Raw genomic sequence first — 19,049 nt, 5'->3', positions numbered from 1 at the left:
GTTGCAACCCCATGATTCTCCAAATTGAACTAAAACAAAAAATGTACAATTAAAACTTTGCCATACGACTCGGTGCACGGGGGCTATATAATATTATGTTGGTACAAAGTCCTGAAACGCAAAAAGTACAGCCCTCCGTCATCACGGAAGTGCGATATCTCGGGCTTGGGGGGAGAGAGAGAGAGAGCATTTTTTTCCCTCGTTGATATCCAGGTAATTCAATGGCCGGCATGCGTAGAGAGAGTACTGTTTGCTCGAAAGGGGCTTAGCCGGGGGCCGTTGATTAACGAGTAGTGGCACAGCTATAGGTAAGCTTACCTATACCACGTACATATACCATGGAGTATAGCTGGCAGTCGGCTGGCGAGTCGGAAGCTCGAGCCTTCCGCCTCTCAGCGCTTCTCTCTCTATCTTTCTCTTTGTGTGCGAATGTGTGTGCACATAGGGGGGGGGGGGGTTATTGGGGTGCTCGGTCCGGATAACCAGACGCGCTTTCCGCTGTGGTTTAAATGCGCACACGGGGCACAAGCGTACAGGGAAGGTAAGGAAACGGCTTCTGGTGTACGCATCCACGGAGCGCCCCGAGGTATATGCGCATTGAATAACGCGGCGAAAGCCAGGGTATATTATAGCTCCAAATGGAATGCAGATGCGCGAGTGCATCCACGGACTGAAGGCGTGCGGTATTGTACACATGTGGCGCGTGTATCCGTTGCCACGGTGCCTTCGGTTATCCTCCCCCTTCCCATTTTCCGGATTTCCCGTACATAACGGAGTATCGTTACTACAGCGAAGTGAATGAGCAGCGTTGCGCCACTCCCGAGCTTCAAACTGATAATTTGCAGATTAAACCCCTTCCAACTCCTCCTCCCCACATGTGCTCTTCTCGTGTAATTCACCAGACGCGTTAGTGTAACGAAAGACCACTGATACGCGAATAGAATCGTTCGATTGGGTGGAAAATGGAGTATTCTCCTTTCGTTCACTCTCGTAGTATAAATGTCTACGCGCGCGTTCCTCCCGTGGCCTTTGGAGGTGAAAGCTACCGGGAGTCACGCGGCGATGGGGCAAAGTTTCAGGTTTTTCCCTTCCGATACCCCGTCAAAAGGGGATCATTCTTGATAACCCGAGTGACACTCGTACCGTTAAAAGTATCGGCACGAAAGAAAGGGCGTTACACGCGCACGGGAAGACTCGAAACGGCTAAATGGCACTCGGAGTTTCGCCAAAGCCGCCCTATCGCTAGCCATCTCGGTTTAACGACAACCGCTATTGACACTTGAAATACTTACGCTAGCTGTTAACTCTTTTGTATGTATTCATTTGACTTTTTTTTTTTCTCATCCTGCGCACACGCGAAAAGTCTTTTTTTTTTTTTTTTTCCTCCCCTCGATGGACTCGGGACTGCAGGAGCGCTCGGGTGTCTCGTTATTTCCCTCGTCGTCATCGTCCGATTTCCCACACCCTGCACTTGCGTATTCGCCCATTACGGCCTCCCCGTCTCATCTCTATCTATCTTCCTCTCTCGGGGTGTGTATATATATGCGACGCGATAACAACGGACTCTCGGGGGGGCTGCGGGGAGAGCCTCTGAATAAATTTCACCCGATACACGTATACGCGTCTACATGGATGACGGAGGGAGAAGAGTCGCGTCCCGGTAATTTGTCTCTCCGGCGTTTCCTCGGGAATCTCCTGTCGTGCTTGTTTTTCGGACCCCCGCGATCTCGGGCTCCCGCGCATAAGCTCGTCCGCGAGGAAACCAAGGCCAGCGCATGTTTCTCCGTTTTTTTTTTTTTTTTTTTTTTTTTTTTTTTTTTTTTTTTTTTTTTTTTTGCTCCTCGAGTCGGAGACGAGGGTGGAAAACAAAAAAGGCTGCACTCTCGTTTTCAACCCCCAGGGGAGTGACATGTTGGGCGCGAATGTTAATTTCGATCAACAGGCCCATCAATTTTAGAATACCTGTTAATTCGGACCATTGGATAAATCATCTTTCTCGGAGGGTGAGGGTGAATCGTAATGGAAAAAAAGTGCATCGGCAATTTAGCGAACGGAGCGGGACTAAGCGGTCTTTACTGCATTTTTTTTTTTGTTTTTTAATTAAGCCCCTACGTCATGGAAAAACACAATCAGGTCGAGCGGTTTTTTCTTTTTTTTTCAAGCTTACCCTATACTTACCTTCGTTTACACTCCCAATTATAGCGGCCGCATAAACGAGCCGGCAACACGTATGTAATCGTTAAAAATGTAACGTAGAAAGTTAATGATGTACCTACTTGTGCATATTTTTGCTCGTTAACCATGTATCATCGCGATTTTGAAAAACGTACGGACACGTAAAATGATCCCTGCAGAGATAAAAGGGCAAAGGAAAACGAGCGAAAGAAAGGAAAGAATGTAGTTCAGGCGGAGGGAGGGGGCTATTCCAAAGTAGGAAAAAGGGAGTAGTCGCGCAAAAACTCGGAATACGGACCGATAGCTCGGAGCTGTGCAAACGACGTTGCGTCCCCCCGGGATTTGTCTCTTGGAAAATCTTTGTATCGCACGGCTGTAGGTGTATATGCGTGTGCGCGCGCGTATCGACGCTGCAAAGGGGGAAAAGAACACAGAGAGGAGCGGCTATCGTTTTTCTGTTTGCGTATATACAAGTGCACACGTGAACACGCGTCTGTGCAGAGCTCGGAAGACAAAGGAGCCGCGCTCGGTCAAAGCGACAGGTGAGTCGGAATGATTTTCAAATTTCGTACAGCTGGAGTTGTCGTAGGTGGGGTTTCCCTCTTTGCCCGTATAAATATTTGATGACGCTTCGGGAGTGCTTATGTTGTGTCTATTGGTTTTTATTACCACGCGATAAGTCAAACCCTATACAGAGAGCACAGGTAATGAAAAAACATAGCTTCACGTTTCCATCTCAAACGGTGCACGAACAGAAAATTCCGTGCACCGTTTTAATAGCCATTATGGAATAGCCAGGGGCTAATTTTCAGGCCAACTTCTCTCATCCGCGAGCAAACGCAAGGGGGCGTAGATAACGCACACGCACAAGCAGTGGGCCGAGGAGTAATCATATAATCGTTATGCAAATGAAATTATTTGAACAGCAGCAGGCTCGGTTGTTGCTACAACCACCACTGCCGGCAATTACGGGGATATCAGGTGAAAGATTACAGCTGGCCGCTCTTTTCCTAATTACACTAATTTCCCGGGCGCGCCGGCAAACAAGACCGTCGTGGTCAGCCGTGCGCCCCTCGGAAGCCGAGTGTACTTCTGTCTACCTCCCCCCCCGTTCCTTACACCGTATTGTTTTTCTTTATTTGCCGGTGTTACGCTGACTTGTGAATTTCGAGGGTGGAAAGATGGCTCGGGGGAGACTCGGCGACGCCTCGCTGAGCTCGCTCCAAGATTTCTCGTTCCCATTTTTTTTTTTTTTTTTTTTTTTTTTTTTTTCCCTCCAAGCAAATGTTTCGCGTATATTCTTGTATTTCCCCGCCTAAGAGAATTGTACATAGTGATATACGTCTAATGTATATAACGAGAGGAGATGCGGAGATAACAACAACAAGGAAAACAGACAACTCTCGTTACCTTTTGCCTCGTAGCTATGCTCTCGTATTAAAATCAACTAGTGGGATGTATATTTTTTTTTGTAAAAAGCCATCCTTTTTTTTTTTTTTTTTTTTTTTTACCGTTTTCAAAAGAAATAAAATGGTTATTCAGCACAATTTGCAGAATAGTTACCGCAGATAGGAAGCCATTGTGGGACGCACGTAGTTTTAGCGCGAAAAAAAAAAAAAAAAAAAAAACGAAAGAAAAGAGACTCGGGGAGAAAAGATTAATTTAATCTAAAAGAGAGTGGCTTAAGTACTTTATGAAACTGAAAAATACCTTAATCACTGTCGGGGCGAGAAAAAGGAGGAGGAGGAGGCGAAGAATGAGCCTAATAGCAGAGCGACAGTAAGACCAGGGAACTTTGTTAAAAAGAAAGGTGAGGGGGACGAGAGCAGTTTCCGCGACGAGGTGGAACTGCAGAGGCTTGGGGACACGGTGGGGACGAGGACGGTATAATGACAGCGCGGTGGGTTGTATATATATATGTATGTATGCAGGGGGTACGGTTGTCCGTGGGGGAGGAAAACAGAGCTCTGCAGAGGAGAGATGCCGCCGCTTGGCAGCGCCTTTGTCTTTGGAGCTGGAAAGTCTGAAAAGCGCATAAGAAGAAATGAAAAGTAACCACGTAGCTACTGCTGCTGTTGAAGAGAAAGAGCAAACTGAGAAAAGGAGACGTGGAACTAAGCGGTCCTGAAGCGAAAAAAAAAGACTCCATGGGATATGGGAGTTCTTTGGGGTAGTTGGGAGTCGTTGAAATCATCGGGAGTCCTTACTCGGCGCCCATGCACGTCATCAATTTAACGATGAATTTTAAGTACTCGAGTAATTATTACAATTTCCCGACTTTGCTCATATGCACTCACTAGAAGTGTGTGTGCTTATTGGGGTATAAGTTAGCTTATAAATCACTAAGTTTTCGATTTTTTGATAGCAAACACAAAAGGTCAGTCACGCCTATCCCTACCGCAAGCAAGTCTTTAATATTGCATTTACAATTATAAAGATTTCTAAAGAAATTACGTCAATGCAAAAATGTACAAGAACAGTGTCTAATTGTACTTGTTATCCTCTTTTACTCAATGTACATCTACAGTATTGAAGAATATTTGTAACTTATGTAACCCAATTTAAAAAAATACAACGTCAGCGTTTTAAAAAAAATGAAATTGTTTTATTAACAAAAATTTTTTAAATAACGTACATTTATACCGGATGATCGTCGACTGTCTTGTGCGAGAATTTATAAGCTCATGAAATTCCATTAATTGTGCAAAAATATTTTCTGCCTCGCCGACTCGTTCAAGTAATGCTTCCGGTTATTTCTTATCGAAGAATCCCATCGATCTCTGATAAAATAAAACTACAGCGTATTGTGTTTCAACGGTTTGAACGAATGATTTTATTGATCCATCGATTACATCCGAAAACCGACGTAATCAAAGATATTTAATTAAAATGTTTAACGCAATTTGTGGCGTCAGTTCTAATAAAACCGTTATAAGAAGAATTTTCACCGAAAAAAAAAAAAAGACTCCATGCATCTTTTACAAAGGATCTCCGAGACTCAATTTGATGGAAACAAAAAAAAAACTCTCCCCGGAGACCGAAAATAAATTCACGAATCAGATGTTGCAGCAAAGAGGAATTAAATCCCCAAGCGGCCCGGAACAACTGTCATCTCCCCCGATTTCGTTTATACAACCTACGCCCCCCACTCGATTCATCCCATCACTTCCACACACTCGTCATTCACCATCATTCCCCTGTCAATTTATAAGTATTCGCACTTCCACCCCAAAGGACACGTCGCGACTGGCAGGTCCTGTACCGAATTTCGCCAAGCAGCGGAGTATACCCCTGCGGATGCGAGACAGACTATACGTAGTTTATCCTATCCCACCGGCTGTTGGGCTGACGCCACCCTACTGCAAAATAGGGTGCGAAGCTCGCGTGCAAAAGAGCTTTTTGCTGTAGCACGTCTCCCTCGGATTCAACCCCCCGGCCCTTTTTTTTCGAAATAACATCCGAAAAAGCATATACCCACGGATCTACAAATGGACCCAGAAATCGTGGCGGGTGGCAGCTCCCCAATTTGTCTTCGAGACACTCGCCCGCCCGGGCATCTCTCGACAAATACGCACTCATTATAACCACTACCGCCGCTCTTAACCGCTAGAATAACCAAGTATAGGTAGTACTACCCCTCACCTAGAACCCGGTGCGCTACTCAAGTTTGTTGAACTTGAGCAATTTTCCGGGGGCAAATTGCGGCAAAGTCTCTATTTTCCCTCTCCGCGAAAAGTTACTCTCGGCGCTCGAGCGTACGCCTTGTTATTTCAACCCAGCCCATCAATAATGATTCTCGAGAGTTGGCGGAGGGGGTGAGGATCTTGATCCCAACTTTTGCCACTCGTCGTAGGACAATGTATACCACATAATCCCTATATACGCGTTTTTCCATGAATGTGCATCAACGAGGAACACGTTATTTTCTTTTCGTATACGTATACGTACGACTACAGGTACACACAAAAGAGGCGACGAGTGAAAATGCAATTTCACGAGGGATCGCCAGAGACGGAAGGAGAAGGAGCACCCTCACATTTATACACGTGCAAATATATACACATATCGGTGGGGGAGGGCTAGGCCGAATCGGCGACATCGTAATCCGGAATCTAAGGTAAAGCCGCTTAGAGCGCTTTAATGAACATTCCGAACAAAAGGATGATAACGCGAGCCGGCTGCTCCTCGCTTTCGTAGCCTGTCCCCTCGTTCGCAACAATGGGGTTGTGCGCCGGTCATGATAGCGTCTTTTGAAACGAGCTGTCCGAGTGAATTCTCGCCCCCCTACCCCTCCGTGCTAATGCTAATCGGGGAAATAAGTCTGTCCCTCGATCTACCCCGGGATCGTTTAATAAATTTTCCAGCAGCGCGCAATTGCCGTCCACTCGGCGCGGAGGGTTGGACATTTTTTGTTTGTTTTATTTTTCACACAAACGCGGAGCGATTAAACTTTAATTTCTCGGGGATAATGCCCTCCGCTCCCTGCTTGTACAACCATATTATCCACCTTGGCGAATAATCCTCGCAGTTACGGGCTTAATTTACAAAATGATCAACTTTTTCCAGAATATGCATATATACGCGTGATGTATATACATCATGCTAATGCAGCATCGAGAGACCATGTACACGTGGGGGGATGAACTTTAATAATCGTTACTTATAGGAGATGATGAGAAAACTTCACTCTCGACCTTCCTTCCCTCGTTTTTCCGGGGCTGTTCTTTAAACTCTTGCCCGTAAGTTGCGCGCGACGATTAAATTGCTCAAAAAGTCGTATCGGATACCCTCTTTGACCCTCGAAAAAAGTAAAAGTACCCTCGAGCTAATCGAAAGAAACAGAGAGCCCCGAAGGCGAAATCAAAGGATTCGGGGCTCCCTTCGATGGGTATGGAGAGAGAGAGATAAGGGGAGAAAAAAAAATAGCCGAGAGGGAATGAGTATATAGCCTCGGAACGAAATGGCTAGTTGTGCGGGTGATGGTGGACGAGGGAGGCAAATCTCTCTCGCGAAGGAGCGCGAAAAGCCGGCTCTCCGGGAATTCCGGTAATTTCCCGAACCTCGGAATATTCATGAGCACACGCAGCGTCGGGGAGGGCCGCGTATATAGCTCGAGGGCTCGGACTCGCTGTACTAATATTACCGGTGTACGTGTGTGTGTGTGTGCTCGATGCGTCCGTAACTTTGTGCGAGTCAAGGAGCGAACAACGTCACTCGGATAATACCCACACGCGCGAGCACAGGTGATGGAGGGACAGACTCGCGCGGCGGTTGAAAGGGGGTCACAGGGAGGAGGTACTGCGAGTTCGACGAAGCGTCAAATTTATGTAGATGAGAGAGAGGAAGGGTGCGTGTGTTGCGGCGACTGTCTACCCCCAACCCCAAGCTTCAATTAGTTGGAGTGCAGAGTGTTACGCGCCCGACTCTACCCCCATCCTGTGTGTGTCTTTTCTCTAGCGCATGGGCTCTGCCTCCAGGTGAGTGGGACAGTCGGTTGCTGTGACGTTACTCCACGATGATGACTCTCTTCAACAATTTGAGAAAGCATTATACCTTCCCGCACCCGCTCCATGGATTATATTTTACCTCGTACTCGGTGTATTCAAATAATGCATCGTGTGCGTATTGGCTGATGATTTTGTTGTTCATTTTTTTACTCACGTCAGGCAATTTTTTTTTTTTTTTTCTTCTTTGCAGGAGCTCCCATGGTCCATCCGCCGTCGCAGACGATGAGGACGAACGAAGGCGACTCGATCGACGTGGTGGTTGAATTTTGCGCGGAACCGGCCTACACCAAGGTCTTTTGGATGTCCGAGGAGAGGGTTTACCTGCCGGGCGGCGAGCTTCGCGATGGGGTGCGGGCTCTGCCCATCGAGGTGAGACATCCCCTCTGCCCCTTTTTTTTTTTTTTCATTGCTTTCTTGTGTACTTTTTATGGAATAAAAATACACACGTGTATCGCTTGGTATATCCTGTCCCACGCCTTTGCCACGTTTCTCCAACGAAACGTACATTTTGTTGTTCGTGAAACTGAGACAAATTACGTGACAGACTTGATTAAATAATTTTCTTTTTCCACCTTTACGTAATGCAACGATCTCGTGTCGCTCGTGGATGAATTTTCCGTGAAAAGCCCGCGATACGTACGGATGTATATCGCGATCGGTAAAAAAAAAAAAAAAAAAAAAAAAAATTAACAAGAGGTACGAAAAAAAGGAAAAAATGGCTATACCATGGAAAAAAGGCGAGGAGGCAGAGGAAAAGCTGCAGTAGGGAAAAAAAGGGGATAGAGGGGCTCGGGCGATATTTCACGTTCGCGCGTAAGGAGTTACTGTTTCCCGCGCCATTGACTTTCTCGCAACTCCCCACACGGGAGGAACGTCCCATGGCGTTCTTGCGGCAGTGGCTTTCGGGATTAACGGCCCCCGATCCTCTTCTCCGTCCCACTACATTTATACCTTGTCTTCTTGCTTCGGGAGTCCCTTACTCTGCCACTATTAACAAAAAATATCCCGATTCATTGTACAACTTGTTAATATATTTGCACGTAGCGTTTCAAGTTAGCATTCACACCTGTCACGTTTACCCGACCTCATAAAGTAACATTTATGTATTTGTACGCATAGCGAATAATCGATGGCGCACAATTACATCCGACCTAAATTACAGCCGAAGCGTAACACGGCTCGTACTTAACGCCAGTTATACAGTAACAATGGCTGTGATCCTGAACAATAGCCTTCGCCCCCCCCCCCTTGATCATACAAGACAGACAGCGCGATAACAATAACGCATAAGACAGACTTGGCATATATGTATAATACGCCTCAGTGAAACGATCCTATATTATGTAGACTGACACCTGAACGCATATGTTGCAGAGCGGCGGTACCGAGGCTTGCTACCGCAGCGTGTTGCGCTTCGAGCGGGTCCAGCGAGCGCACGCTGGCGAGTGGTTGCTCTTCGTCAGGTCGAACGAGGGCATAGCCAACGCCTCGGTCGCCCTCAACGTCACCCAGGCCTCGAGCTACAGCGGCGCCCGGCCGGTCTTCAGCCGGTCCAGCTTTTTTGGGCTCATCGCTTGCGTGACCCTCGCGCGCTTGCTGCTCAGGCCGCGGCCTTGAACTGATGCTACGGATGCCGCCGGCCCTCGTTGCTTCCCTCGTCTCCATCTGCAGCTAAGGGCTCCTTCAGCTCCGGCTCGAAAGCTCGTCATCCTACGCGGGAATCCAATATCTTGTTTTGTACAGCCAATACGGACAATACCTCCGAGAGGGCGGCCCCGTTAATTCGAATCTGTTGCGTAACCAACTGTCTGTGGTAGATATTATTGGCTCGACACGGTGGTATTTTCCAAAGGAGCCTAATTGACTTTTTCGAGGGGGGGGGGGATTATTTTCTTTTCCATTTGCTTTTTGAAACATCTCTCCGTAACGAGCGGTAATTTTTTTCAATGGCCCGATAAGAGGATGGATATCGTTAGCGCGAAAAAAAGGGGGGCCGCAATGAATTTTCAGTTTCCGGGTGAATCGCGGGGAGTAACTCAGAAGCAGGAGGGTGGGAGGGGTCCGTTTGAAATTACGCGCCCAAACGAGGCGGGATTATCGGGCTAATAGAAAGGGCTTAGTAAGGGGGGCTCGCGGCTGAGAATTGAGGAAAAAATTAAGGAGGCGGATTTCATAAGGGACGGGGGGGGGAAATTAAAGAGAGAAGGGTAAAATGACGGGGCTGGGGAAATCACGGGTACACGTACAGGGGAGAGACTTCGAATCTTCCTATTAAGCTTCCGCCCATATCGGAGTGTCACGTACGCCAAGCGGTGGCAGCGACGTCGTCGCACACTGGAGAGAGAGAAGATTAAATTTTCTGAAGCGCGAATCTCCGCGTGGCCCAGAGCGAATTTCAACGAGACGTCTTCGGAGCGACAGCTCGACGCAGCCACACAGAACAGGAGCCGCTTACACGTACGTAATATGTGTACGTATACGTACTGTGCACAGCCACCTGCAGCGTACCCGGTTGATTCTCGCGAGCGCGGGATTTAAAAACAGGTCAGAGGATGGTAATGTTATCGGGGAGGGGGTGTTTTCCTCCCGTTTAATCTAGACGAATTTTTTAATTAAAATCGGGGACACGATGATTGTGTGCTCCGTCTTTATCTCTGTATTCTTGCGAAAAAAGTATCGGATGAGAGGAGCTCGTTGGCCCGGTTTTTTTTTTTGTTTTTTGGTTTTTTCCGCAGTGGAGATGAGTTACGCTCCGCCTCGTAAAGTCAAATCGTTCGAATGTGTTACGTTGCAGATGTTTGTGCCTCGGTACTTTTTTCCAAGAAACGCGAAAAAATTGTCGACTATGCTGTTCAATAAAAAAAAAAAAAATAGACATTATTCTCGAATTTACTACATTAAATGTGCGAGTGAGCCAAGCGCGTGTGCATGATTGTAAATATTTGTATAGATCGAGGGGTTTGTATTTAGCGAGGGAGGACAGTGATTTTGGCGATCCTTTGCGATAACAAATGAATACGTTCGCTTGACGCTCATTCATGAGATTTCACTGCTACTGTGACTCTTTTCCTTTTACGTCACTCATGTCAAAAGTTTCCTAAAAATGAAAAAAATAAATAATTAAATGAATTTAAAAAAATACTCGTAATCGTGCAGTGTTCAGAGTCACTCGAAACAAATGAGAAAGAAAAACAAAAACCATTAGATTTACTGTACACCTACGTAAACATTAAATTTGTTGTATATTATTATCATTATTATTATTATGATTATTTTGAATGAAAAAAGTAGAATTTGTAACGTGTATATATTTACTTGTAAATGGCATCATCGATGGACGCGCGAGCCGTATGACGAATTATTACTATTATTATACATATAATAAATATAAAAATGATATATTTAAAAATATATGTAATTATATTATACATAATAAACATATGGTAATGTCATATTATTATTATCATCACTATTATCATCATTATTATTATTATTATTATTATTATTAATATTATTATTGATACGATATAGATGAATATTAATCATTTGTTGATATATTTTTATAAAATTTTATTTAACGGCGAGAGAGACAGAGGCGTAAAATCTCACTAAGCATATAATATATATTATGTAGGCATCCTACGTCGCGGCTCGACTATTTTTCCTTTCGATGTGAATGTAATATCACAGTACCTACCTACAATGTATGCATATTAATTATAAATAGATTGCAGTTGTGTAGATAAATGTTTGCGATCGCGCAAAAGTCAAAGCGAAAATACTTGTTTTTTCCCCCCATAAACACGTGTAATATGTACTTTCGATTAATACAGCTGTCGATTGAAATAAATTAAAACGATCCAAACGCGCACGTGTTATTTCCAATAAAATTTCTCAAACAAACACTGCCTGACTTTCCTACGAGATCATATGTACAGAAACACATAATGTATGGTACATGGGTATATGTATGTTACGCATGTAACATCGGCACTCGAGTAACTAGAAAAACGATCGGATAAAGACGTGCGCTGAAACGGAAGGAAAAAGCAGTGGTTTCATTTCATCTTTGATAAAATCGCGATTTCCGGGGGAGAAGCAAGAGGTATATTCCTTTGAAACTTCTATTCACGTTCGCGGGAGACAGATAAATCGCGAGCCAGCTTTGATCTTTTTCCCGGTGAAAGAGAGCCTATGATTGGAATGACATTTTGCATTTCTGGTTTTTCTTCTCGCGTACAAGTTTTTTTTTTTTTTTCTTTTCCTTCTCCGCGTCGCACAGGAGCTACACACGCGGATGGATTGAAAAAGAGAAGCCGGACCCCGAGGCGCTGCTCCTAAACTTCAACGCGCGGCTAACGAGATTACTCGTCCCTGAGTAATTGAAATTTCTTGTAGCTTAGATTTTACGCGATGTATACACGCAGACACGAGAGAAAGAGAGAAAAAGAGTTGCGAGTCCAAGAATTAAAATGTGTCCAACCGTCCCTAAATTCCTTTTTCGATGGCTCGTATATTTATTATGTACACGTCAAAAGGTCTAAGATGAAATAATATTGTTATTGTTTTCTTCCTTTTTGATACGTGATTGTATAGTATATATGTATATTAGGTAGTGTTGCGAAAAAAAAAAAAAGAAAATAAATAAATACCAATTGTATTCGAGAAAAATTTTTCATTCGTCCTCCGATGAATCTGTCACGATTGATTGAAAGAAAGAATATCATGTAATTTCCTTTTTTTTATCACATACTCGCAGTCATTGTTTCGTTCTAGGTAAGTACGATCTTTCAACTAAGTGTACAATCAATTTTGCCGATATAGTAATACTGAAAAAACAAAAAGAAAAAAAAAGAAAAAAAACAAAATGGTTTCTAACGAACATAGAAATCATCGACGTTTACATGTTTATCGAATAACTTACATGTTTTGATCAGAGTGGCGCAATGAGCTGTACGAGACGATTTAGTTAATATCTTCTACGTGTTTTACTGTTCACGAAGCGAAAGTCAATTTGTACATAATAATATATTGAATGGAAATGAGGATATAATGACATTGAAAAAAAAAAAAAAAAAAAAAAAAAAAAACAAATAACGAAATAACGAGCTCGTTCATGACACTAAAAAACACTTACCGACGCTATGTATTTGGTATGGGTCGTGACACACTGTAACCGACCCGTACTCCCCTATGAACAAAGTATAGTTAAATTGCCAAAAGTCTGTCAGGAGTATGGAAATGAAAAAAAAAAAAAAAAAAAAAAAATACTAATAAAAAATTGTTGAACTGCAAAACACTTGTCTCTTCCTCGTCTGATTGCTCATTTAAACCTCTCCGATCAACCAAAGCTTAGGATTTCCCACGAACCAGAACGACGACATCGCATGTGATATTCCACGCGAAGCACCGTGTTTACCCGCGGCGAGCGAGTTTGGAAAATTCCGACGACGGAACGGTATATCGGCGAAAAACACGAGAAAAAGCAAGGGAGAAGGGGCGCGCTAAGCCGCACTGTCCGCAGAACGTGACCAAAGTCCCGCGGGGCGTTAAATGAAGTCCGAAAATCAAAGGGACAAGGAGGAAAGAAAAGAGACACTGGCACGTAAACTTAACGCCGGCAGCCCACCCGCGAAGGTAGGTATACACGGGAGCGAGGTAGAGTTACGAGGCGCTCCTTTTCACCCGCAGAGCGTATAACTTTTAACGAAACAAACTTCGCGGGCTGTAGTGCACCATTACTGTGTATACACGCCGCGAGAAGAAGTAAAATGTTCCAATTTTACGCGCCCGCGCTAGTCCAGCTTCCCCTCCTTGGTTTATCATTGTCGGAGGCTGCCCGACAACGCTTGGCTGGTTCTAATTGCTCTCCTCTACGTAGTACACACTTTCGGCGGTGCTTTCGTTTCCTCGATAGCACCCTACAACCCTGATTTCACGCGTGTACACGAGACGAAATAACTATTTTTCGTGGGCGTCGATAGGTAGGGGGTGGGACAAAACGTTGGTACACACAATCGAATCAGCCTCGTCGTCGGGGCGTTCAAAATTCAAGAGGGGCGCGATTAAAGCCGACCCATTTTTTTTTTTCCTACCCCGGGGAGCTTTGAATTTCAAATACGGGGGGCCCCTCTGGCTCGTCTAAATTATAAAGCGCATGTACACACCCTCGTGTGTATTCGATCTCGGCAAAAAATCGAGAAGCTTTTTGCATCTTTGGTTCTCATGCTGATGTTTATTCATGCGAGGGCTGTGTCGAGCCTTTTGGGCTGTATGTAACATGCACTCTGCCTCGTGTACTGTAAAAGTAAATTGTACAAACGCGAGTGTCGATCGCGGTTAACTCTGACGCAGGCGGGTTTTGGTATACGACAAAAATAAAATAAATAAAAAAAAGAGTCATAAAAACGCGAGACTCGGTCTAGAGGATTTAATAAAAACATCGGACGATGAATGTACAATTTAGAGTACAATTGTCTGGAGGGAGACCGCTCTGGAAAGGGGTCGAGCTAATATTACATTTTGACGCTGTACGAGTGAGGTACAGGTAAGTTACGGTTAACAATTCGTTTTTGGGTACACGCTAGACAGGGAAGAAAATGGAGCAGGGTGGGTACAAGTGGTAATAACAAAAAAAGTCCCGTGGCCACGTTGAGATCCCGCTCTCGTTACACGTTCTCCATTGGAAATCGGGACTCGAGTAGGTAATTAACGAGCTAGTGGATCGCAGCTAGCAGGACCGGGGTGTACATGCGCAGGAGCAGCATCTCGTGTTTCTGTGAAGGATGAGTGAAAAAGGGCAGCGGTGGTAGAGTCCCGTACTCTCTGCCGGCCAGAGACCCTAAATTACCCTTAACTGGAGGGTAAAAATTACCGAGTTGTAAGGAGTCGGGGGCTTAAACCACACCACCCGTGGAAGGCCATAACTCTCGTGCTATCTGGGCGGTAAAGTGTGCTCCTTATCCGCGCGTGCGGCCAGCCTCCTCCTTTCGTCCCGGGAAGCCGTTCGTCATTTATTTATTTCCCACATCCGGACGAGGAAAGGATACTCTGCGCGTCCGTGTGATTTTTTTTCTTTTCCTTTTTGTTCGGAAGAGCGTTTTCTCCTCCGCGGATCTGCAAGACGTGTAACGAGAATTCGAGAGCTTGCAAGCTCGGGGGTAATGCCGCGTGGAAGTAGGGAGGAGGAGACGAGATGAGATAGACGTGCCGGAGCTTCTTCGGAAATATTTCCGAGACTGAGCCAAAGACGAGCGCTTTGCTTGCGTGGAAACGAGAGAGAGGTAAAAATGTTTTTCCGCCAGAGTCTTTGACTCAACGGGACGGGCGTCTCATCTTTGTTTTACGATTTACCAATTTTCTTTGTTCTGCAAATGTTTTCCTTGGCTCCGAGCATCTTCTTCACCCCCCTTTACTCCACCCGTTGGTTGTACAGGAATTTAGAAGAGGATTACCGGGGCTCTCGAAATTCGCGCGTTTTTCCCAGAAATGTTGTTGAAAAAACATTTCAATGTACGATTGTAGTATAGCTGGCTCGTACAGTAACAACCAACTATGAGTAAATCATTTTTATCCAGGCGTACCAGCGGCTCAAAAAGATTTAACTTTATGCATTTTATTTTCGAAACGTATTTAATTATGAATAAATATGAGTACGGATGTGTACGACGAAGTGAATTATTAAAGCAATCCTGGGTGGAACCATCGTGTCAAGGGGGAGAAAGAGGAGATTTTTAAATTTCAAATACCCTTTATCCGGGGCCATCGGGAAAGCTGGTTTTACTTTAAAGTACACCCATCGAAATGGCCTCTCGAAACAACAGACTCCAGAGAAAGACTCCCTGGGCTTTCACGTACGCGTCCTCGAGACCCTTTGGCATTGTAACAACAGCCGTATCCAACTTTGCATCGCAAATAAACTCGAAAACGTCGTAAAAACGAAAAATACAATACGGCAGAGAGAGGGGTGGGGGAGGGAAATAAACATCGGAAAATGCAGCGGATGAAATCGACGAGTCGACGCGGACGTAAAAGACACAGGGGGAGAGGATGAAAGGAAAAGATACGTCGGAGAGGCCGAGAGGACGGCTCGCACGGAAAATAGAATGCTCCGCTCGAGTCACGTTTGCTCGCCAGAAACGAGATTTCCTCTCGGCAAAGGAAAACGCCAGCCACTCGGCAATTGTTATCCCCGAATTTCCAAATGCTTAGAGAGCTTTTGGCAAAAAAACATCATCCACGGAAATCAAAACCAATTTCGATCTCCCTTTGACCTTTGTACTAATCACGAGTCGGATGACACGCTTTCGGCTTTTGAAAAATGTTGGAAAACGATGAGGAGGGAAAAGAAGAAAAAGATGATTTTCTTCTCTAAATGCTAATCGAGCTTTTTTTTCAATCTTCCCGGCAAATTATTCCTCGCCACAGAAGAGACACGCCGCATTTTGACATGCAGCCGGAAAAAAAAGGTCCACAAGGTATATATAGCCAGGGTGGAAATTGCATTTTCACGAACTAAGGAAAAACCAGCAAAGGAGAGGGGCGAGAGAGGGAGAGCAAGCTCTAGTAACGGCTAGAAAAGCGTGCGTGCGTGTAAAATCGTCAAACTCGAAACTTTTCTAATTTCCCGGCCACCGCGCGTTTAGGGCTCCTTTGACCGGCTCCCTCCTCCTCTATTCTCCTTCCCCGTCGTACTTGATGAGTACGAGCACTTGCTTCGGCTTTTCAATTACCCTCCACTTTTCTGTTCCAAGCCACTCTCCGGAGTAAACCCCGAGAGAGAATCCAGATTTGTAGATGGAAGAAAAAAAAGTAATAATAACTGGGCCAGGCACGCCCTTGTCTCTTCCGTTCGTATGGTTTCCAGAGATCAAAAGACGAAATAAAGTGGGTTATCGAATGAAGCATCATCGGACGCGCTCCGCGTTACCTTGACAACAGGAGAGCCTCGGCGTGTGCAACGCAGTGAACATGAATTTCAATTAGAGGCGAGAGAGGGAGATTAGGTCACTGTCAGAAGCGATTTTATTGCCGGTCGATCGGTCTGACATTGAAATCTCGACTGCGGCCCTCTTTTTTTTTTTCATATCTGTCGAGCCAGTACACGGTGAAGTGGCTCATCCTTCGATCCCCCGCTCTCTCTCTCTGGTAATCGATATTTCTCGAGAGTAACTCTGCAGCGAGTGGATATCGTGCACAACAAGCGATGTAGCTGATCTTTCTTTTTTTCGGTGGGATATACGCGAGATGGATGGAGCTTCTTTTCGGGTTGGTAAATGATGCATATTTCACGGTGCTGGAATTTCAATAGTCCATCAATTCCCGACGGCTTAAATTTATTCCGGCTCGGGATGAACCTCCCCACCCCCCTTCTCTTCGTTTTTTCGACTTCATACAAATTTATGACTCGAAATGGGATTCCATAAAAATCTCATTAAATATTTGTCAGGGGCTCGATAGCCGCGGAACCCATACCCACATCTGGATGTGGAAAACAAAAGGACTTTAATATTATAAAGCGATATCCAAATCGCCCGTAAAAATATTCAACAAAAAAGCCCATCGTACATAATATACATCCAACTCGAAAAGAAAGACCGTGTGTCCTGATCGCGAAAAGAGAAAAGGAACGAAGAATCGGAAGGGGGTGGGGCTGGAAACAAGGTCCCATTCGACCGATTGGCCGCGCGTCAGTCCTGGGAAAAAATTGAATTTTTCACGGCGCGAATCGAGTCGTGATTGGCCCGTGCGTGCCCGTCTTCCCCGCAAGAAGTTACACCCGACTATAATCGACACGGACACTCGATCTTTTCCAGCACTTGATCCCTCACAGTGTACCCTCTACTACTGCCACTCTGAGGGTTTCCCTGTAGAAACTAACGCCTATATTTATATACCTGGCCCGAGAAACAAGCCGGAAAGTTTCGCATGCGTTAAACTTCGACAATTTAATTTCGCACTGCGGCAGCAGCAAGGAAGGAGGCGTATAGCCCTCCTCACCCTGATTGGATGGAAGGGGAAAAAAAGAAGTGTACACCTAAGGGATGTATCTGGTTATTTTTTTTCTTCTTTTTCTTTTTTTTTTCTCCTCGACTCTGCAAAAGTATTTTATCAAAAAACTTTTCCTAGACGCTTTTATCCTTTTGTAATTTTCATGCGAGCCACGTGCACGGCAAAACGAGCGAAGGGCGTCCTTATCGATGCCCCTATGGCAGTCACCTTGTCCGCGCCGCGATGAAATTTCACGCAGACGATAAGTAGAGTCCCCTCGGCTCCTATGCTCTTTTTTTGCATCCTCGCGAGAGTGCGCGCGGAAGCGAGAGAGTGGGAGGTAATGTGAGTCAATGTTACTCGGCCAAACTCGTGTGACAATGACGATCGTTGCAACGCGCTCTCGAACTTTTCAAGCGCCGAGATCGAGGTTTCGTTGATTATTTTCGTAACAAAATAAATCAACGGAAATACACACCTTCCGAATAATGATAAGCGCCGTCGCGAATTGGCCAATTAGCCTATGCGATACACGCACCGGCGTAATCACGCTCTCTATTGCTTTTGAAATTTATTTTTACTCCTCGGTAAACTAAAAAAAAAAAAAGAAAAAAAAGACCGATGGTACGGCGTACGCGGTGCATAGAGGATGCTGGTGAATGCCGAAGCAACATGTCGATACGGTAATTGACTTTGGAAAATATTCGCAGAGTACCTGCACGCGCGTGATGTAAGTGCACCGAAGCAAAGGGTGCCTCTATATAATCAACCAAAATGTGTAAGTATAGATGAGTGCATGCTCTTGAGCGTACCACGCGAGTCGGACTTGTACATACACGACGTTGACAGCCCTTCCACTCTCTTTAACAGCCCTCCGGGGAATATCAATTTTTTGGTTTTTAATTGCTTGACATTTTTTCAGTGCAATCTCTCTCTTTCGTATCGCTGCGCATACGCCTATACCTAATTTTCACAACTCGGAGGCTTGTTACCTACTCCCATTATGCGGGTTGATGCGTCGCAGAGTGCATACTTGTTATACCCAGTGTGCAACGGCAGCTCTCAAAGACGAGTCGATTCTAGGTCAAGTTCAGCGACTTCATATGGATGCAACCAAACTAACTTGTAGATTCTCTTTAAAAAAGTAAGCGGTGGAGTACATTTGGAGGTGCATAATATTTATTTCGGCTTATCGCAAACAACGCGCCACTGCAAATATACGGCAGTGCCGTTCTACATATATAGGTGTAGTTGCCAGTACAAGTCCAGCGTGTGCGTGAATTGTGTGTCGAATGCGTAATAATTTAGGACGTTTGCGGTGAGCGACGCATTCACCTGCATATGTATGTACATTACACGAGCGCGGTTCTCTCGTGG

The 19,049-nt window shown here is 45.1% G+C and overlaps 1 protein-coding gene across 1 annotated transcript in view; it reads left to right on the top strand.

Moving 5' to 3' along the window:
* tei (irregular chiasm C-roughest protein teiresias) overlaps positions 1 to 9,705 on the top strand; it is a 158,279-nt gene extending 148,574 nt beyond the window's left edge. The window contains exons 9-10 of the mRNA XM_089588712.1: positions 7,873 to 8,051; positions 9,057 to 9,705. Coding sequence (XP_089444838.1) covers positions 7,873 to 8,051; positions 9,057 to 9,299 — 422 coding nt within the window. The 3' untranslated portion in view covers positions 9,300 to 9,705. The remainder of the gene's footprint in view (positions 1 to 7,872; positions 8,052 to 9,056) is intronic.
* Positions 9,706 to 19,049: the final 9,344 nt, after the last annotated feature.

Source organism: Copidosoma floridanum, unplaced genomic scaffold, assembly GCF_036245765.1.
Source record: "Copidosoma floridanum isolate Cflo_tuat_1 unplaced genomic scaffold, Cflo_Japanese_pri ptg000007l, whole genome shotgun sequence".
In the NCBI taxonomy this organism is placed as follows: Eukaryota; Metazoa; Arthropoda; class Insecta; order Hymenoptera; family Encyrtidae; genus Copidosoma; species Copidosoma floridanum.
Note: the sequence above shows the minus strand (reverse complement) of the source record. Positions and strands in the feature narration are given on the sequence as shown.